This window comes from Lithobates pipiens, unplaced genomic scaffold, assembly GCF_037356315.1.
Source record: "Lithobates pipiens isolate NorthernLeopardFrog02 unplaced genomic scaffold, aLitPip1_a1.2 Scaffold_27, whole genome shotgun sequence".
In the NCBI taxonomy this organism is placed as follows: domain Eukaryota; kingdom Metazoa; phylum Chordata; class Amphibia; order Anura; family Ranidae; genus Lithobates; species Lithobates pipiens.
Window position 1 is genome coordinate 8385408 of NW_027507788.1, and position 22500 is coordinate 8407907.

General features: G+C 39.7%; 1 protein-coding gene across 1 annotated transcript in view; it reads right to left on the reverse strand.

Annotated features, from left to right (window-relative positions):
- LOC143933472 (IgGFc-binding protein-like) overlaps positions 1-22500 on the reverse strand; it is a 100400-nt gene that overhangs the window by 59806 nt on the left and 18094 nt on the right. The window contains exons 8-15 of the mRNA XM_077456377.1: positions 20735-21342; positions 16326-16893; positions 13198-13397; positions 10112-10253; positions 9192-9520; positions 6950-7520; positions 4826-5424; positions 1919-2483 (exon numbers count right to left, since the gene is read on the reverse strand). Of these exons, the coding sequence (XP_077312503.1) occupies positions 1919-2483; positions 4826-5424; positions 6950-7520; positions 9192-9520; positions 10112-10253; positions 13198-13397; positions 16326-16893; positions 20735-21342 (3582 nt within the window). The remainder of the gene's footprint in view (positions 1-1918; positions 2484-4825; positions 5425-6949; positions 7521-9191; positions 9521-10111; positions 10254-13197; positions 13398-16325; positions 16894-20734; positions 21343-22500) is intronic.

Here is a 22500-nt window from a genome sequence, read left to right on the forward strand (position 1 = left end):
AGTTAGACTTTACCGCCTTTCTTCTTCAGGAGTACTAAGGTAGGCCCATAATTCTGCAAATAAATTATGTACAATAAAATAGCCATACCATAAACAACAGGAACATAACAGTAACGTGGTATGGTTATTTTATTTCATTGTATATCGTTTGTTTTGGGATTGCGGGTCTCCCATTAATCCTCCTGAAGAAGCCGGGCATTCCCATGAAACGCATCAAGACCTAGCTCCCTTGGATGCCCCAGCTATTTAATTTACCATTGAGTCCTTCACAATGTGTTTAATTCAATATGAACAGTATGTGCTTGCTTGATAGCGTTGGATATCAAGGGGTCTTAACACTTGTTGGAGGGAGATTAACAGACCTGCCAGAATCCTTGGACTGGATACAATTTTTTTTTTAAGTTTATACATGAATTCTAGCCCAAGACCTCAACTGTACAAGATTTTATTATATTATGTCTAAGCCCTTGTACACACGGTCGGAGATTCCGACGGAATGTGTCCGATCGGACCGTATTGTCGGATAATCCGACTGTGTGTGGTCTCCATCGGACTGTTTCCGTCGGAATATCCGACGGACCAAGTTTTCCAACTTGTCTATAAAATTTTCCGACAACATGCTCCGATCGGACATACTCCGATCATGTGTAGCCTACTCCGACGGACAAAGTGCCACGCATGCTCAGATCAAATTCCTAGACCAAAGCTATTGGCTACTAGCCTGAACGTAGTCACGTCGTAACGAAATAACATCATCACGTTATGTACAATCGGATTTTCCGACAACTTTGTCCGACCGCGTGTATGCAACAGTTTCGGACAAAATCCGTCGGACAAAATCCAACGGATTTGGTTGTCAGAATGTCCGACCGTGTGTACAAGGGCTAATACATTTATGTATTTTTGGATACTGTGAACGTCCATTCCCTATCTCCACCATACAATGTATGTTAGGATGTGGTGCTGGTATATAGCCCAGAAACTTCCTCCAATTAATTCATATGCAAGATAAAGATCATCCAATGCATCTAAGCAATCTATGATTTCTTCTGAGAAAGTAAAATAAGAGAAAATAAAATTATTATTGTACAATAATTGTGGGCAATATTTGGAGAGTATCTTGTTTTCATCATCATTATTGAATAAAGTGTGTGTAGGAATATAAATAATTCCCATGGCACATACATACAAATCTTAAGAAAATCTTAAGAAAAGAAGGGAGGCAAATAATTATTTGAAACCTCAAGGCTTACCGGTGAAAAAAGTTTAGTTTTTTTGGGTATATGTACTTTATCTACGAATTACTTTATATCTTTATTTTACGTAGCTAATAGCAAAGAACATAAATCACATAGTGTAGCTCAGTCTTGAAGATGGATGGGTTCTTATAGGAGCCTATTAACCTATTTGCACACTACTATTTAGAACAGGGGTAGGGAACATTTTTGGCTGAGAGAGCCATGAACACCACATATTTTAAAATGTAATTCCACGAGAGCCATACAATATGTTTAAAACTATTTTTTTTTTAATTGACTAATTTCAATTATAACTGTAATATCCACATCATCTCCCCCACTGTAATATCCACATCTCCCCTACGATTGTCTGCTTGCTTACCACTACACAGGCAGGCAGATCCAAGAGCAGTTGAGATGGGTGATGATGACGTCAGTGCGCCTCTCACCTAGGCCGCCGCTGGGTGTACCAAGATGGCCGCAGCTCTGGAGCTAGGCCGAAGCTGCAGCCTTTCCTATGGGCTCAATCCACGGATCGGCACACAACGCAATCCGCGGATTGAGAGGTGAGAGCCAGATGCAGCCATCAAAAGAGCCACATCTGGCTCGCGAGCCATAGCTTCCCTACCCCGAGTTTAGAAGAAACAGAGCCTGAGAACAATGCCTAAGACAAAGCTTACCACAGAAAGATGGAGTCCTCCATTCCTTGATCGTGGAACCATTTTTCTGACACTCAGAAACATAGGAGGCAAGGATGTTGCAGACAACTGACTGGTGACCCTTGTAGGCACAGGCATCAGATTTGCAGTCCTCAAAGAATGAAGTTGGGTCAACAGAAGCATGACATTGGCCGAATGGTCCATCAGGTTTGATAAGAAGACCACAATGCTGGTCACCCTTGTAGGTGTCCTTCTCTGCATCAGTGCATTTTGGGCAATTGGTGCACTCGCTTGTGCATCCTTTTACTTCTCCCACCTTCCAGTGGTCACCAAATTCTTCACTAGTTTTGGCTTTAACACCGTTGCCAATAGCGAAATCATCAGAGCGATCTGCATTGTTGTTACCACATAAACCACTAACAGCTCCAGCGTACGTGTTTGGCAAGGTGACACGCACATAACCCTTCCCGTCAGAAGTCAGTTTTAAGTTGAAGTCTGTCGTGAGGACCAAATCAGATCCTGATATGTAGGCGATGACCTTCGTTGACTCAAAATAGTACGGTAAGCAAGTATATTGTCCATCAACCTAAAATAAAGATAGGTAGATTTCATATTTATTATGCTTTTCCTACAACAGCTTCCAATTCCCTGACACTATGGCTGCTCTGTGTCCCTCCTTTTTTATTGAAGGGCCTTACTTAACTAAAAGTCCACTTATTGGCACTTGTAAACTTGCTCGCTATAGTTCAAACATCATGCAGTGTATTATCATTTAAGAAAATTCTTTTTAGTGCATGTGCACAAAATTTGCTAGGACTGCAAATCTTGAACTTGCAGGATTTGCCTAGAACCCATGGTAGTGGCAAACCCAAATCTTGTCCCTATTTAGAACCCTTGTAAAATTTTCATTGCTTTCTAGAGTTGTTGCCAAAATAAGAAAGCATATACACCTGAAATATCTGTAAGTCCTTGTACACACGGTCGGACATTCCGACGGAAAATGTCCGATCGGACCGTGTTGTCGGATAATCCGACAGTGTGTGGGCTCCATCAGACTATTTCCATTGGAATATCCGACGGACAAAGTTTAAGTCCTTGTACACACGATCGGAGATTCAGACGGAATGTGTCCTATCGAACCGTTTTGTCGGATAATCCGATCGTGTGTGGTATGCATCGGACTGTTTCCGTCGGAATATCCGTCGGACCCAATTTTCCAACTTGTTGGAAATATTTTCTGACAAACTGGTCCGATCGGACATACTCCGATCATGTGTAGAGAATTTTGATCGGACAAAGTGCCACGCATGTTCAGATCAAATTCCTACATCAAAGCTATTGGCTACTAGCGTGAACATAGTCCCGTCGTAACGAAATAACGTCATCACGTTCTGAACGATCGGATTTTCCAACAACTTGGTCCGACCGTGTGTATGCAACAGTTTCGGACACAATCCGTCAGACAAAATCCGTCGGACAAAATCCAACGGATTTGGTTGGCAGTATGTCCGACCGTGTGTACAAGGGCTTAGAGCTGGGCTATAAAACTTTCCAACAACATGATCCGATCGGACTTTGTCCGATCGTTTGTAGAGAATTCCGATCGGACAAAATGCCACGCATGCTCAGATCAAATTCCTAGACCAAAGCTATTGGCTACTAGCCTGAACGTAGTCCCGTCCTAACGAAATAACGTCATCACGTTACGTACGATCAGATTTTCCGACAACTTTGTCCGACCGTGTGTATGCAACACAAGTTTCGGACAAAATCGGACGGATTTTGTTGTCGGAATGTCCAACCGTGTGTACAAGGGCTTAAAGTGACAACTGTCACACTTCTTCTAGAACACATACAAGATACCAAAAGAGAAGTAAGACCCTTTTCACAGCTGTCCAAACCTCACCCATGGAGTTCTAAAGTGATAATAGAAAGTTTTGACTACCACATTTATCGGCGTATAACACGCACTTTTTCCCCCTTAAAATCGGGGGAAAGTCGTGGGTGCGTGTTATACGCCGATCCCCACTGTCTGTGAGTCTAAAATACCGAGCGCCGCCGAAAAATACCGAGCGCCGCCAAACAAGTCAGAGCCGATTGCTCGGCTCCGCTCGTAGTCCCGCCTCCCTGCTGATTCTGGAGCGAGCGCTGCCGAAAAAGACCGAGCCAACTGTACTGTGTACTCGGCTCGGCTTGCAGTCCCGCCCATACTGGCTGGGACTGCGAGCGGAGCCCAGCCGAATACACAGTACAGACGGCTCGGTCTTTTTCGACAGCGCTCGCTAGAGAAACAGCAGGGAGGCGGGACTACGAGCGGAGCCGAGCAAGTCGGCTCTGTCTTGTTCGGCGGCGCTTGGTCTTTTTTCGGCGGCGCTCTGTCTTTTTCGGTGGCGCTCGCTCGGTCTGTCTCGGCCGGCGGGAAATTTAAACATGGGCAAGGCTGCAAACGGCGCTGGGCAAGCTGCAAATGACACTGCAAAGCTGCAAACAGCACTGGGCAAGCTGCAAATGATGCTGGGCAAGCTGCAAATGACACTGATCATTCTGCAATGATGGACAAGGCTGCAGATGCACACTGATAAGGCTGCATTGATGGGCATTTAAATGTAAGCTTTTTTTTCCTTAAACTTCCCTCCTAAAACTTTTTTCCTTAAAATGCCCTCCTAAACTTGGGGTGCGTGTTATACGCCGGTGCGTGTTATTCCCCGATAAATACAGTAATTCAAATCGACTATGAGTATTCAAAATTAAACATTTTTAAATGATTGCCTTTTTAATACTCCAAATTTCTCTTCGGTTTTAATATTCCCAGCTTTTTGAATCCTTTAAGCGCCACACACTGGACAATAACATGTAACAGATGATGTTTCTTTTACATCAACGGTCAAAAAAAGGAAAATATAACAGTTTCCTAATGAATTGCCATACCTTTATCTTCATTGGAAATTCTTTACTGATGGTGATGGTTTTGTTGTAGACCTCCAACGTCACAGCTTTAGTAAAGGCCACTGCTCGGTTACCTCGGTGTTCATTCTGGACTTTGATGGCAAACTTGACCAGGGAAGGGTCATCTGAGGTTACCTTTACCAGCTGGTAGATGCAGGTTTTCGTAAGACTAAATCTCAGCTTGTCGAATGTGGTATAGTGAAGATCACCGGAGACTGTGCATGTTGTGTACTGAGTAGGATAGCAGCCTCGTTTCCCATCGGCCACCATACACTTCTCACTTTTTTTACAGCTTGTTGGCTGGCAAACGGTCATACCTAATCCTGGATCGCATTTGCAGAGCACAGTACATTTCTCATCATACCAAGACTGATTGGGCTCGTAATACCGCCCATTGTATTGGCAACCACAGCTTGAGACGGGCACACATTTGTCCCCACTTAGTACCATGCCCTGTTTACACTCGCAGGCTTCTACACAGGGTTTCTTACATTTTGATGGAGCTGTTCGGTCAGAGCAAGTGGCCTGGCAGGCATTTCCACAGGCAGTATAATGGCTGTTCAGATCTTCACATGTCTTTGCTGAAATGGATAAATGGAAATAGTGATCGGCAAGACTCTGTATCTGTAGCAAGCTATTATCATAATAGTTCTTAACAATATAAAACTACATGTTCAATATTTATTTATTTAATTTATACCCGTGCTACCATTTGCATTAGTCCCCTCCCCTGAGGAACTTACAATGCCCTTTTTTTTTGGTAGAATTATTTGGCATACAAGTATGCCCTGCTAAATTGATAAATATCTCAAAACAAACTTTAACCACTTGTCACCCAGCAAGGTACTGGTGCATCGCTAGATTGGATGGGTGATATCACAGTCATCGCTGCAGCTGCAGCAATGATAGAGATATCATTATTTAGGCTGGCGATTTTCTTCAACATAAAAGTATTCCTAGTAGCTACGAAGCCGCTGGATTACTTTTACAGGTGACAGAATGGGGTCCCACCCCCCTCCTGCCGCTGACTTTACCGGGCTCTCCCGTGCAATTGGGAAGCCTGGTAAGGATGAGAGTGGCGGCATCCGGTTCGTGGGACATAATGAGAGGAACTGATGTTGTTCCTCTCACTGTGCGACATCAGAAACCAGAGTTTCGGACTCATGTAAACAAGCCGTTACTGGCGTGAATAGGCATCTGTTCAAACCAATATTTCCTTCAGGCTGCTGGATACCACCCAGAGCAGCAATCTTCCTGTGGCTGTGTATGTTAAAGACAAGTGCTACTCACCTTCATCCCCTCTCCATCATTCAGAGAACTCATCCTATTATGCCCCATACACACGGTCGGACATTCCGACCACAAAATCCGTCAGATTTTTCCGACGGATTTTGGCCAAAACTTGTCTTGCATACACACGGTCGCACAAAGTTGTCGGAAAATCTGATCGTTCGGAACGAGGTGACGTACAAAACGGGACTAAGTAGAGGCCAGTAGCCAATAGCTTTCGTCTTAAAAAAATTTCTGAGAATGCGTGGCACTTTGTGCGTCAGAATTCTCTACACACGATCGGGAAAAATTCTGATTGGATTTTGTTGTCGGAAAATTTTAGATCCAGCTCTCAAACTTTTTCCGTTGGAAATTCCGACAGAAAAAGTCTGATAGAGCCCACACACGAAAATTTGTTGGCGGAAAATTTGAGAACCTGCTAGCCAACATTTGTTGGTGGAAAGTCTGACAACAAATGTTCGATGGAGTATACACACGGTGAGATTTTCCGCCAGCAAGCTCACATCCAACATTTGTTGTTGGAAAATCCGATCGTGTGTACGGGGCAGAACTCTCTCCAAAGTGAAACACAAAGTTTTTCTTAGCCCTTGTACACACGGTCGGACATTCCGTCAACCAAATCCGTCAGATTTTGTCAGACGGATTTTGTCCGAAACTGTTGCATACACACAGTCAGACAAAGTTGTCAGAAAATCAGATCGTACTTAACGTGATGACGTTATTTCGTATCTATCTATCTATCTATCTATCACGTATTCATATGAATTAGTTTGTATCCTACATTAGAATAAATGTAATAAAATAAATTGCACTTACTACAATTACTGGGTGTCCTCCAGTCATACAGTTTAATCCCTTCATTAAGACAAGCAGTTGCAAACGTCTCCAGGGCTTGACACAGAATGACTTTAGCACCATTGTTTGCACAAACATCAAACAAACAGGAATCAAAGACCTTGTTGGGGTTTATTTTCCCGATGCATTCTCTGAAAGGGCCATCTTCTTTGACAATTAAACCACAATGATGATCTCCCCTGTATTGATCCTTCTTCTTTTCATCACAGGTTGAACACTGACCAGGACAAGAGTCGAAACAGAAATGGTCTTGGTCGTCCTCTTTGCAGGCTACGAGCCAGTCGGTGATAGAGCTAATTAATGTTCCATCCCGAGCTCTTTGGTCATCGTTTGGATCCTGGTTGAAGTTGCCACAGAGACCAAAAATCAAGCTGTAATAGCTGCTGGGGATGGTCACGGAACAGAACCAGTTCCAGTCAAATGTTGCGATGACACCATTGTCCGCCTCCAAAGTGGCTGTGAAGCCACTTTGATACGCATTGAGTTTTCCATTGGCAAGTGTGGCTGGCAAATTGGTTAACTCGCCATTAACCTGGCAAAACAGTGAAAATATCAGCTGCATTGCATATTGTTTAGTTAACAAAAATAATCAAACAAAAGGTTTATACCACTTTAAACTAATAATTCAGAGTTTGGTGGATATTGGAGACTTAAACCCCTAAACATTTCTTCTATCTCTTAAGGACTCTATTATTTAGATCTCTGAGCTGACTTTCCTTGTCTGCACATCTTCTATGCCTATCATGAGGGGCTCCCACCACCCGAGGGCAGAGTTCCTGAGTTTGCATAGCTCCTGGGACACTTGAGGGGTTCTCACCACCCCTGCCCAGAATTCCATGGCATGCACAGCTGCTGTGCACATTAAAAGGGTCTCTCACATCCCTGTGCTGAGTTCATCAGTCTGTAAACCTTCTGTGCCCAATAAGATGGGCTTCCCCCATACCTACTGGATTTTATATTTATACTGTTTTAGGAAGAATGTGGCAGGAGAAAATCAAACATACAGAGGTGGGTGGGAACACCAAAACTGCAAAGGGTGACAGTGTGATCTCGCTTCTGGGGTATCTAGGACATTTAGCAAGTCAGAATTTGACATGGCCCACTAAGTTCCAGCTATGACTACAATATTCCATTTGGTGGATCAACTCTTAATGGGAAACCTGTCATAAAAGGGATATGTGAGTTGCCATTGCAGACTTTCTAAAAAAACACTTTCGGCCTAGGTGTCATCGTTTCAAGTTTTGGCTTTTATTGCTGTCTGTATCTATGCTGGGGTGATTCACCCTCTTAATAGCCCTGGTGGCCATTGACACTTGTGGGTAGAGTGCAGCGTGATGTGTCAGTGGGCAGAGAACCAGTAGAGGCCGCAAATGAGATCGAACAATGTATTAAGATAGTTTCAATATTGTACAAGTAGGCCCGGTGAGTAAGCACAGCCAACCGAAGCCACTTATGAAACCGTAGCAGAGGAGCGTATCCTGAGATACGAGGAATGGGAATGATCCACACCCAAATGCAAGGCTTCCTAAGTAGAGATAGTGTAGTCCCTGCACCTCTGGAAAGTCTCCCTGCCACTGCACACTGTCCCTGCCAGACGAGGATCCTGTCTCTACACTAGCCACTTGTACAATGCGTGCCAAACTCGGGAGCCAGTGTCTTAAATAGACTCTGCCCTGACCCAAGATGGCTGCCGTGGTCACGTGGTGTGCCAGCCTCCAATCGGACAGCTATCTTCCTGGTGATGGCAGGAAGTCATAGAGGAACAAAGTTCCTCATGACTTCCTTCTCCTACTGCATTGCCCCTTTGGTTGAGCGCCACCTATAGTGGGGAGTACAGACTGCACCTGTCTACACACCTGCCTAGAAATATAGGCAAGGAGAGATATTTTAATGAAGGCAACTGTTCCTGTGACAGATGTCTAGGAGGATATTTCCCCTAATTTCCTGATGCATCTATGAAGCAAAAATTGGGTCTATACTCCCCAATGAGATTCAAGCAGCATAACAAAAAAAAAGGGGTTCTAACTAAATGCCAGTCTACCCAAAGCTGAAAGAAGCTCTACTTTAAGTTGCCCATATAGTTTTATAGTCTTACAGTGTTCAATAAAAGATATGATGCCAAAATTAACGACCTCATTAAACCATTTAGATAATTTTTTGCTAATTAGACCCTATTTTTTCTGGTATCGAAAAACCTACTTACTCGTATTGCAGGAAATTCTCCAGTTTGTACCGAAACCTTAATGTTATACATAGTGAGTTCCATCTTCTTCACAAAGGAGAAATCTTGAGATCCTCTGTTCTCATTTTTGGTGGTAAGCTTGAATGGCTCCAGGCCCGTATCGTTACCAGTGTACTGAGCCAAGATGTAGTTGCAGGTGCCCTGAGCGTCATATTCTTTGCCATCCAAACTCTTGTAGTGAGGGTCGCCCCATGCCCAACACACGCCGTTGTAATTCGGCACACAAACTGCAACTCCCTCTTGGACTTTGCAGCTCTCCTTCACGCGGCAGGTTTTGGACTTGCAGGGATCTATAACCCCAAAAAAAGATTGTAAAACAACAAAATTGCACCAGCCCCCTGAAAGGATTTTTTTCAGTGTTGGGGGTTTTAATATATGTTGCCTGTGAAAAACTGTGAAAGGTTCTGACAACAATTCTCAACAAATCTCAAGGAAAATGTCTGTTTATGCAACAGAAATACTAGCTCATTATGAATAACTTACCTGAGAACGAAGCCCCCGAAGCGGTCCTCTGTCTTCCTCTTCGCCGCTGCCATGTATCCTGGAGTGATTCGCCGGAGCCGCGATGACGTCACTCCCACGCATACGCATGGGAGCCGACACTCGTGGCATATCGCCGCGATCTGCGGCCTGCCCAGTGCGCCTGCGCGCCGCTGTCTACGGCGCGGTGGCTGTCTTCGGGTAAACCGTATAGGTTTAGGAGATATTTCTTGGATTTACAACCACTTTAAGGGAAAGTGCACCATGACTATGTAAATTGCCCTCCATACTTCCCTATCATCTCTTGGGATTGGGGGAATCTCAGGTTGGCATTTCATCCTCCTTAATACAGTTGGGCTCTCCATAGCACAGCCTCCCTAACACAATTGTACCAAACTCACCAGCGTTGACACAAGCTCGGATACCATCCACAATCAGACACTTATCATTCGCTGAGCAGGTCTTGTTCCGGCAAGAGACTCCTGAGACGGGATTGCACGTACACTCTTGACTGCAGTCATCATTCAACACAACTTCATTAGCCTGCAGAAAAATGCAGAGAGTTAGGTCATTTGATACATGCAGGTTTATCCAGAATTCAGATAGATGGTCAATCAATGTACAAAGATACACTATAGTACCAAAAGTATTGGGACGTCGGCCTTTACACGCACATGAACTTTAACGGCATCCCAGTCTTAGTCCGGAGGGTTCAATATTGAGTTGGCCCACCCTTTGCAGCTATAACAGCTTCAACTCTTCTGAGAAGGCCGTCCACAAGGTTTAGGAGGGTGTCTATGGGAATGTTTTACCAGTCTTCCAGAAGCACATCTGAGAGGTCAGGCACTGATGTTGAATGAGAAGCCCAGGCTCACAGTCTTCGCTCTAATTCATCCCAAAAGTGTTCTATCAGGTGGTGGTCAGGACTCTGAGCAAGCCAATCAAGTTCCTCCTCCCCAAACTCCCTCATCCATGTATTTATGGTCCTTTCTTTGTGTACTGGTCAAAATCATTTGGTGGAGGGGAGATTATGGCGTGGGGCTTGTTTTTCAAGGGTTAGGCTTGGCCCCTTAGTCTTTATGGACCTTGCTTTTCAAAAGTTCCCAAAGACACACTCCTAAACCTTGTGGGCAGCCTTCTAAGAAGAGTTGAAGCTGTTATAGCTGCAAAGGGTGTGGCCAACCCAATATTGATCCCTACGTACTAAGCCTCGGGTGCCATTAAAGTTCATGTGCGTGTAAAGGCAGGTGTCCCAATACTTTTGGTAATATAGTGTATTTTAAAACACAAAGAATCATAGATGGAATTAAAATGATAGAGGGATTCTGAATATAAAAAATGTACAATATTCCAAGTTTTCTGTGTCAATTATATATTTTTTTTATATTTCAGTAATATTTTAACTACTTCCATTCCGGGTCAATTCTCCCCTGCATGTAAAATAAAAATTATTATTTTTTTGCTAAAAGACTAAAAGAGAACCCCCAAATATTATACATTTTTTTAAGCAGAGGCCTTAAAGAATAAAATGGTGGGTATCTTTAATGCTTTTTTTTTTAATCACTTTGACTGCTATTACAAGGTATGAACAACATTCCTTGTGATAGCATGGGCCGTGATAGGTTCTCCTTATGAAAACATCTGGGGTCTATGAATCCCCAGGTCTCTCCTTGTTTATATGAGACCGAAACCGGAAGTGATATAATCCTCTTCACTTCCAGTTTTTGATGTCACACAGTGAGAGGAACAACATTCGTTCCTTTCACTGTGTCTCAGGAAGTGGATTCCGCTGGTTGCATCCTTACCATACTCTGCAATCAGACGGGAGAGCCCAATAAGGTGGTGGCAGGGCGAGGAGGAGATCCCCTTCCACCACCTGAACAAGGGATCTGGTGGCTGTATAGCTGTCAGGATCCCTTTTATCTAATAGGGAATCACAGGCTCTAAAAGACAATACTGGGCTCACGGTTGTAGCTTCAACCATGATCCTGGTAGTAAACCTTTGGCCATTTATAATGTGCCTAAGGGACGGGAAAGTGGTTAATAAAGGTTTTCAAAGTTACAGTGTTACAAGAAGTGGTTACAAGTACAAGTAATCAAATGGCACATCATGGGAGGAGGGAGTCATCCAGCCCTGCATCATCACCCATCTACAGGAATATGATTAGTGTGCAAAAGCATTGCGCCAATAGAAGTGGGGTTTGGTTTTGATAATTATACAATGGAATGGGTCTTCCATCAAAGGAAATAAAGGTAAAGTGTAGGTGGGACATGTTCTGGTCCTAGGTTGATACATCTCTTACCAGAACAAAAAGAACACTCTTTTTCTTGGTTAAGATCATCAAATGCATCCAACTTTTATCCTATTTTACAATGCCACTGCACTTCCTGTTTGCCAGATTATTGTGCTCTCTCTCCAGCCAATTTTTCGCTCTTGTATCTCTTGCTGTCATCCATATCTCTGCTACCCCTCGTTACCTATCTTTGGCTTGTTCTTTGAATACGCTTCTGCTTGATCCCAACTTGCAACCACTTGTTACCAACCTTTGGCTTGTTTACTGACTATGCTTCTGCTTGATCCCTACTTGCTTTATCTGCTACTGGACCTTGGCTTACTCACCTACTGGTGGGGTGATCCTAAGGCCTCCGAACTGGTATTAACACACAGTAAAAACCCATCTCCACCATTAGGAGGTCTGGTGAACACCTTTTAGTGCTTAGACCAGCGTTTCTCAACTCCAGTCCTCAAGGCGCCCCAACAGGCCATGTTTCAGGATTTCCCTCAGATGAAACGGCTGTTGTAATTACTAACTGATCAAATCACCTGCGCCAAATAATGGAAAGCCCGAAAACAAGACCTCTTGGGGCGCCTTGAGGACTGGAGTTGAGAAACACTGGCTTAGACTCACATTAGGTGGGCCCACGTCATCCACCAGGGCGACCTGCTGCTGCACTTATCCAGCTGGTTGATGTGAACCTCCCTACCATAATAGCTACTGGTCTATGAGCCTGACTCCTGAACGTGACATCTATGTTAGGGCTTGATAAAGACTGTCAGATCTTAGAAGCACTATGAACTACCATCCACGGGAAGATAACCTGCCAGAGATATTCACCTTTATCCAAATAATAATGTTTATACACTGGAGGAGCATGTTTGCTTTCTCCTGATACTAAGTTAAAGGATAGTGATAAAGTCTTGTAGGATACGAGGGATTTGTGGCTTTTGCCTTGGATTCTTTTGGGTTGGGGTGTATAAATGGGTATGAAGAGGTCTGTAGGTGAATGGATAATATGTTTCATTTATTTATTTTTTATTAAAAAAATGGTATCCTTAGACAGAACCACAACTAACAAAAAGTAGGACATCTATAATCAAGAATGAAAAATATTAAGTGGTGTAACCTGTAAGTTTTGCTTGAGGAACAGTTTTGGGCGAGATCTTGAAGAGTTTTCCCTGTTGGGTTTAGAAAGTGAGATATTGTACCTGGTAGTATACTCCATTTTCATTGCATCCGCATTGGTTCAACAGCAAGCAGTTTGATCCATCAAAGAAGTAGCCTTCGTCACACTCGCACCCTTCATCGCACAAGTCGGAGCACTCGTAGATATCTGACATAGCAGCACAGCTGGTGGAGCACATGTCCGCGCAGACCTTGTACTGACTGTGAGGGCCGCAGTTCATTGCTTTATAATGATAAAAATGGTCATCAGTGCATCAAACAAATTCAATATTATCAATATAAATAAATAAATAATAAATAAATAATATCATAAATAAATAAATAATGTAATAAATAATAATAATAATAATAATAATAATAATAATAATAAATATCATAAATAAATAAATAATAAATAAATAATATCATAAATAAATAATGTAATAAATAATAATAATAATAATAATAATAATAATAATAATAATAATAATAATAATAATAATAATAATAAATATCATAAATAAATAATGTAATAATATAATAATAATAATAATAATAAAAATAATAATAATAATAATAATAATAATAATAAATAAAAAAAATATCATAAATAAATAAATAAATAAATAATATCAAATAAATTCAATATTGACAAAGTAGATTTGTTAAAAAAAAAAAAAGCACATTATAATATGGTGGACCCGTCATCAGATATATTCCCTCACATTTCCCAGAAAATGGCTTTTCCTTTCAGAAAGACGGCTCCATCATTTTTCAGGCATCACCCAGGGTAACCATTTACTTCCCGGACTGAGATGTTGGCTCAGAGGTGACGTAGTCAGATGAAAATCCTGGTGATTGTGCCGTTTTTGGTTGATGTCTGACACAGATCAGTCCCTAAGGCTGCATTCACACCTTTTCCGGCTTTTTGCACTTTTTTTTGCGCATTTGTATACAGTGTTTTTGGGCTTTGGCGTTTTTTTTTATTAGCAAATAGAAAAAAACTATTATCTGTTGCATCATTTGTTGCTAGATATTTCAGCTTTTTTTTAGCTGTTCCATTAGCTTTTATTTCTTCTTTTATTATTATTATTATTATTATTATTATTAATAATAATTTATTATAATGTTTTTTCGTTAAGGTAAAGAATTTGAGTTCAGTTTAGGTTAGAGTTAGGATTAGGAGTTGGAGTTAGGGTTATTTATTATTATTTTATTTATTTTTATTTTATTTATTATTATATGAATACTAATAAATGAACAAATAAATGTAAAATAAATACACAAATAAGTAAAAATCATAAATAATAAATAAATGAATTCAATAAATTAACACTAAGTAACAATAAATAAATAATTAACCCTTAGCTTTAACCCTTACCCCTTAAAAAATAATAATAATAAATAACTAAACACCCTAACCTTAATGCCCCATACACACGGTCGAATTTTCAGACTGAAAATGTGCGATCGGATCATGTTGTCGGAAAATCCGACCATGTGTGGGCTCCATTGGACTTTTTCAGTCAGATTTTCTGACGCACAAAGTTTGAGAGCTGGATCTATAATTTTCCGACAACAAAATCCGATCGCGTAAATTCCGATTGTGTGTAGACAATTCCGACGGACAAAGGGCCGCGCATGCTCAGAATAAACTAAGAGACAAAAGATATTGGCTACTGGCCCGTTTATAGCCCCGACATACGTGTTTGACGTCACCTCGATCAGAACGATCGGAAATTCCAACAAATTTGTGCGACTGTGTGTATGCAAGACAAGTTTGGGCCAAAATCCATCGGAAAAAATCAGACGGATTTCTTGGTCGGAATGTCCGACAGTTTGTATGGAGCATAACACAAAATAAGTTATTATTATTATTATTATTATTACTATTATTATTAGTATTATTATTATTATTAATAATAACAATATTATTATTATTATTATTATTATTATTAATAATAATGCATTTTTTCTAGAGTTTGGGTGTTTATTGTTATTATTATTATTATTATTATTAATAATAATAATAATAGCAATAATAATAATAATAATAATAATAATAATAATAATAATAATAATAATACTATATTTAATATTTTTTATGGTTAGAGGTTAATTATAATTTATTAATGTATTATTGCATATTATTAATTTATTTTACTTATATATGATGATTTTTAGTTATTTGTATATTCGTTTTGTATTTAATTATTCATATATTATTACTATTTTATTTTTAAAAATTTTAATTTGAGCAAAAAAACATGCCAACCAATACGCTCAAATACACACAAAAATGTGCGAATTTCCATTAATTTCTTTGAAAATAGAAACACGCCAAAAACACCAAAGTCTGCCCGATTTGAGCAACACAAAAAGCTCCAGAACTTGTTTGAGCTTCAGGTGTTTTTTTTCAGGAAACATGGAGTAGAGATGTGAACCATCTCCATAGGGGTTGTTGATTTTTTTTATTTATTTTTTCCTCCAGCGTCTTTGAGCTTCATAGTATTCATAGATAGTAAGGTTGAATAAAGACGCCAGTCCATCCTGAGTGAATGTCTACAATTGTCCCTATCCCTGTATACTCACATTGGTCTCTACACCCTCAAGGAGCCCACAATCCAAGGTCCCCATTCAAATACTAGGGCCAATTTTGGACAGAAGCCAATTAACCTACCAGCATGTCTTTGGAGTGTGGGAGGAAACCGGAGTACTCGGAGGAAACTCACGCAAGCACAGGGAGAGCATGCAAACTCCAGGCAGGTAGTGTCGTGGTTGGGATTTGAGCCAGTGACCCTTTTTACTGCTAAGTGAGAGTGCTAACCACTACACCACTGTGCCGCCCCAAAGCTTCAAGCTACAAAACACTCAGGGTTGAAGGCAACCTGAAGAAGCCTCCCAGCTTGTGACTACAATGCTGCAATCTGATCACCAGGGGAGAGGCGACTAAGGAAATGCTTCCTCCTGACTGCAGCAGGCTGATGATATCAGCTCTAGGTCGAAGTCATTTGCCCTAGACTTTGCCTAGAGCTGATGCTTTCTAATGATGAAAGGTGGAGCTTTTATGAGAAATGATACCAATGGTGTATAACGTGATAGTCATGCAAATTTGAACTTACAGGTTCAAAAAAAAATTGGAAGAACGTAGAATTCTATTTGTGCTACTTACGGCAGAAAGAATCAGTCCTCCATGTAACATCTTTGACCCCAGCATACCGGCAAGCATCGGCATAGACGTAGACGCTGGTACATAACACGCTGCTATCTTCTCCATTGGTTTGGCACAAGTCAGAGATACATTCTTCAATGTAGGAGGCGGGATTGACCACAGAATGGCATTTGGCGAATGGACCAGATGGATCGGTAATAATACCGCAGTAGACACTGCCTGAAAATACCTTCTGCTTCTCTACTGGACACGAAGAACAGGGTTTGGCCTTGCTTCCGCAATCGCCACACTTGTCTCTTGTCTCTCTCGGGGCTTTCCACTTATTTCCAAATTCGACTACATCGCTGGAGGCCGGCCCGTCGTCGCCCTCCTTTCCGTTGTAGTTGCCGCAAAGGCCGCACATGGCATTCTTGTAGTTGCCGGGAACGGTGACGGTGGCGTAGCTCACGTGGTCAAACCTGACTTGCAGGCCATAGGTGGTTTTGATAAGTGTGCCTTTGCCATAACATTCTGCTCTAACTTTGCCGTTTAGTAAAGTTGCCGGAAGCCTGGTGGTCGTACCATTTATCTAAAAAAAAAATACAATAGAAAAAAAAAACACATATATATGAGCTGATCGTGCTGCACACCCCAAAACGTTTATATAATGGAAAGATGCTCTCGTGGGTTTTTTTAGCAGCCAAGAAATTCAAAGGTTATTAATTAAAAATGATTTATCAAAAGGCAATTTAGCAATTACATAAGAGTTGTAAAAAAAACTGAGCTCTGGCATTTACATGAAAATGGCAAAAAAGCCAACCATAATGGAACTACATATTGTATGAAATCCTAATAAAATTAGGGTTTTACTGCAAAAGTGGTCTTCCACATAAAACCCCTTAGCGTTTCGACCTTCTAAATGTGGTCTTCTTCAAGGATGATATTTTATTCTATGCAGAGGAAAATAATTTTTTTTTTTTCATTTAGTAATCCTTTTATATTTTACCATTGTATCTAACCACACGGAACAATGTATATTTACCAATCATGGTGCTGGAAGAGAGAAAAAAAAAATCTTCATGTAGCTAGAATTTTCTTTAAAAGCTAGTTTCAACCATTCATGTGTCGTCTCGAGTCCACTGTGGCAACTTTCCTAACAGCTGAAATATACCCCTTTTTTTAACTCATTGCAAAAATGGGCAAAGGGGAAATCTTCCAATGGGGACACTAGTTCGAGTGACCTGGGGGTAATTTCCAGGGATTTCCTCCAACTTCCACTTTGGCTATGGGACATTAAGTGAAGGGAAATCTCCCCAATGGGACAAAGGTACAAAAAAATTTACCTTACAGTGTTATAACTAGGGTTACACTGATACTGATATCCGTGCAGATACTAAGCATTGGCACAAGTATCGGTACTCTTGCAAATGCTCTGATACCTGAAACCAATGCTCTCAGGCTCGGTTCTTTCAGCTATTCACCCACTGACAGCTGAAATGTAAAAAAATTATATATATATATTTTTTAAAAACCCCGTCAATTATCGTCTGTTAAGGAGCAGGGCCACCAAGTCCTTAACAACTGATGATTAAATTCAGCTGTCAGTGGGGTTCCTCTGTTGATAGCTGAAGTCTAAATGATGTCCTGGCAATAGCAGCTGTCAAAAAATACATTAAAAAAAAAGCAGTCGGGAAATGTTTATCAACAACATTGCTCATCCGCTTAAACAGAAAGATAAAAATAAACATTGTTTATTTTTGTATCTTTCTGTTTTATTCATCTACAGATCAAAAGGATGAACTTCAATCTGCAGATGAAGTCGGTTTAAAGCAACCTGTCAAGTAAAAAAATATATATATTTTTTAATTTTTTCATTAAATATTCCTCAGTTTAACCCCTTATTAACCCATAATTTACTCAAATCAACCTTAATTAACACCTTATTCTCCTTCTTCATTTAATTATTATTTTCTTGCTGATTTTTTTCTGTTCACTTCTATTTTATAAACTATTAATCATTTAAAAAAAAATAATTGTTTGCTTTGTTCGATAATATTTTTTCACTTTTAACATATGTATACACGTTTCACATTGAAAAAAAGCACAAAAAAAAAAAGGTAATTAATTTGTAAATAACTGTTCAATACTTTGTACCATTGCTGACAGCTAAAGTGTAAAATAAAGACTTGTGGTAGACGTTGGTAATTGATCAAAAAATCGTTAATAGGTACTCGTAAAAAAATGGTATTGGTGCATCCCTAGTTATAACCCTCCTATCCAAAATGTAAAAAAATAAAAATAAAAAGTTTTGCCTACAGTTCTACTTTGAAACATGTCATGCTACCAAAAAAGAGGAAGTCAAGTATAGCATAACCATGTACAGTACGTTCCCAAGGCTATTGATGAGATTTCTGGGTCAAAAATGTGTAATTCGAAATGTGCAATTTGTTTTGTTCTGAATTTGTTTTTTATTTATTTTTTCCTCAAACTGAATCCATTTTTTAAATGTGTTAATTCGGAAATATCCAAATGAACAAAAACCCTTTTAACAAATTTTTCAGAATATTCATAAGTTTGAATATTCGAAAATTCGGAAATTCAGAAATTCGAAAATTCGGAAATTCGAAAATCCGAAATCCCGAAAATTAAAAAACCTGAAATAATAACTAACTAATAATAACTTAACTATTACTATTAAATTATAGGCATTGGTATTTCCTTTCAAATTTGGCTGTTAGTGAACGTAATGAATACAAATTCATCCAAAGTTACGAATTATCCGAAATAACGAATGCCGCATCTAAATGAATGGAACTTAACAAATTAATAATAATAAAAAAAAAATAATAATAATAAAAACTTTTTATTATTATTAATGTGTTCCATTTAATTTAATAGCTAGTTATTTTTAGTTAGTTATTCTTTCAAATGTTCAAATCTTTCAAATTTACGAGCTGCGATCATAACGAATGACCCGAAAAACAAAAACAAAACAAAAAACGAATGGAACGAAAACTAAAACAAACAAATTTTTCTGCAGTGCACATGTCTACGTGTAATTCATCTCATATTGATTTAAATAAAAATGTTTAGTTCCAAATTCATTTTTTAAATGTGTTCATTTGGGAATATTCAAATTAACAAAAACCCTTTTAGCAAATTTTTTTGAATATTCGTAAGTTTGAATATTAGAAATTTGTAAATTTGAAAATTCGGAAATTGGAAAATCCAAAATCCCGGAAATTTGAAAAACTGAAATAATAACTAACTAATAATAACTCCATTATTACTAACTATTAAATTATAGGTATTGTAATTTCCTTTCAAATTTGTCTGTTAGTGAACTTAAACGAATACGAATTTATCCGAAGTTACAAATTCTCTGAAATAACGAATGCCATATCTAAACAAATGGAACCTAACAAGTTAATAAAAATAAAAACCAATAATAATAATAAAAACTTTTTATTATTATTATTATTATTTATGATTATTAATTTGTTCTGTTTAATTTAATAGTTAGTTATTTTTGGTTGGTTATTCTTTAAAAATTTTTAAATTTATGAATTTATGAATATTCAAATTTACAAATTGCAATCATAACGAATGACCCAAAAAACACGAATGGAATGAAGACTAAAACAAACTAATTTTTCGGCGGTGCACATGTCTATGTGTATTTCATCTCATATTGATTTACATATAAATGTTTCGTTCCAAATTGTTTTTTTAAATGTGTTCATTCGGAAATATCCAAATTAAAGAAAACCCTTTTAACAAATTTTTCCGAATATTCGTAAGTCTGAATATTAGAAAATCTGTAAATTAGAAAATTTGGAAATTTGGAATTTGGAAAATCCGAAATCCCAAAAATTTGAAAAACTTAAATAATAACTAACCAATAATAACTTAACTATTACGAACTATTAAATTATAGGTATTGGAATTTCCTTTAAAATTTGTCTGTTAGTGAACTTAACGAATACGAATTTATCTGAAGTTACAAATTATCCAAAATAACGAATGCCATATCTAAACAAATGGAACCTAACAAGTTAATAAAAATAAAAACCAATAATAATATTAAAAACTTTTTTATTATTATTATTATTTATGATTATTAATTTGTTCTGTTTCATTTAATAGTTAGTTATTTTTGGTTGGTTAGTCTTTCAAATTTTCAAATTTACGAATTTATGAATATTCAAATTTACGAATTGCAACCATAACGAATGACCCAAAAAACACGAATGGAATGAAAACTAAAGCAAACGAATTTTTCGGCGGTGCACATGTCTATGTGTATTTCATCTCATATTGATTTGCATAAAAATTTTAAATTGACACACATGTCTCAATATGGCAGTCTGACGCTTTTTGTTGCTTAAAATTACACAGTATAAGCTTTATTTCCATGAAGGCAACATTACCTCAACAACACCTCTTCGTTGGCGTCTAAGGGTCAGACTGAATCCGTGGGTTTCTACCGTTACAGTTTCAATCACTCCAGAACTGGAACCTTGATTCTCGTGATTTATGGTCACCCTGAACCCTTCCAGCTTCTTGTCGTTTCCAGGCGCACTGCCGCTACAGCTCTGGGCTAGTACATAAGAACACTGCCCTTGAAATCTGTAGGAGAGTCCATCAAAGGATCTATAATTGGAATATCCAGATGCTTTGCAAGTGGCTGAGCCTAAGGGATGGCATCCAAGTACTGCCTTTTCTACACGGCATTCCTCATTGGTGCTGCAAGTTGAAGGAGTGCAGCTCATGACTCCACCGGTGGTGCAAGTACATTTTTTGGAGCAGGTGCTTCCATCATAAAGGCTTTCACCGAGAGAATAATAGGCACCATTGTAGCTGCAACCGCACTGGGAGATTGGGACGCAGTCTCCACCGCTAAGTAGGTAGCCGTCGTTACAGACACAACCTTCTGTACAATTCCCACTGCACTTATCTGGTGAACTGAGACCGTCGCAGGTGACCGGACAGGGATTTGCGCAGACCTCATATCTGCTGTGTGCAGGACAGGAACGTGCTGCAAGAAATAAAATTTGATTTAAATAGATCAATCAATCAATAAATCTATAAAGCAATCTATTTCTCTTCGTTAATCTCGGGTTTACAGTAGGTTGATGGTTATGATTACAGTTTTGGGTGTGGTGTTTGCTTGTGTCTGGTTTATGGTTGGGGTTAGGTTATGAGACTAAAATTGAAGGTGTAATGCCGCGTACACACGACCGTTTTTTTTCTGACTGAATAAACTCTGACGGTTTTTCCGACAGAGTTTCCGACAGGAGTTCCACTGAAACGGTCTTGCCTACACACGATCACACCAAAGTCCGACCGTCTAGAACGCAGGTGATGTACAACACGTATGACGGGACTAGAAAAAGGAAGTTCAATAGCCAGTAGCCAATAGCTGCCGTCTCATACTTGCTTCAGAGCGTGCGTCGTTTTTGGTCCCTCGGAACAGCATATACAGACGAACGGTTTTCCTGATAGGAATTGGTTCCATCGGAAAAATTTAAAACATGTTCTATTTCTAGGTCCATCAGAATTTTCATTAAAAAAAAAGTCCAATGAGGCCCACACACGATCGGGATATCCGATGAAAAGATTCCGTCTGACTTTTTCTGCCGGGAAGTCCGACCATGTGTACGCGGCATAAGGTTTGAGAGTAAGTTAAGGCTTAATATTAGATTAGGGTTAGGGTTAGTGTAAGTTACTTTCCGGGAGGCTGGAGAGCTGTGCCCGAGGCTTGGTTTGAAGCTGTAGGTCGGTGGTGGAATGCAGCGTCAGGCGCGGTGAGGTCCCTGGTGGTCACAATGAAGTTTTTCAGAGCATGCGCTCTGACTAACAAGACAGACGCAATCCTTGCTCAAGCTTACGGGGCATAGACTGTTAAAAAGGAGCGCACCTGTCTTGTTAGTCACAGCGCATGCTCCGAAACGTCTTCGCGACCACCAGTGATATCACCGCATCCGGCGCTACGTTCCACCACCGATCTACAGCTTCAAACCAAGCCTCAGCCTCCCGGAAACCCTGCTGGACAGGACACCCCTTTCATGGAAAAGCTGCAGCAACGCTAAAGCGCCGGACGGACGCCACATCAGGGTGGATAGGACATGTGCCGGACTTCCATAACTTTGATGTAAGTGGATAATTGCACCTGTAATTCAAAAATGCTGCTAGT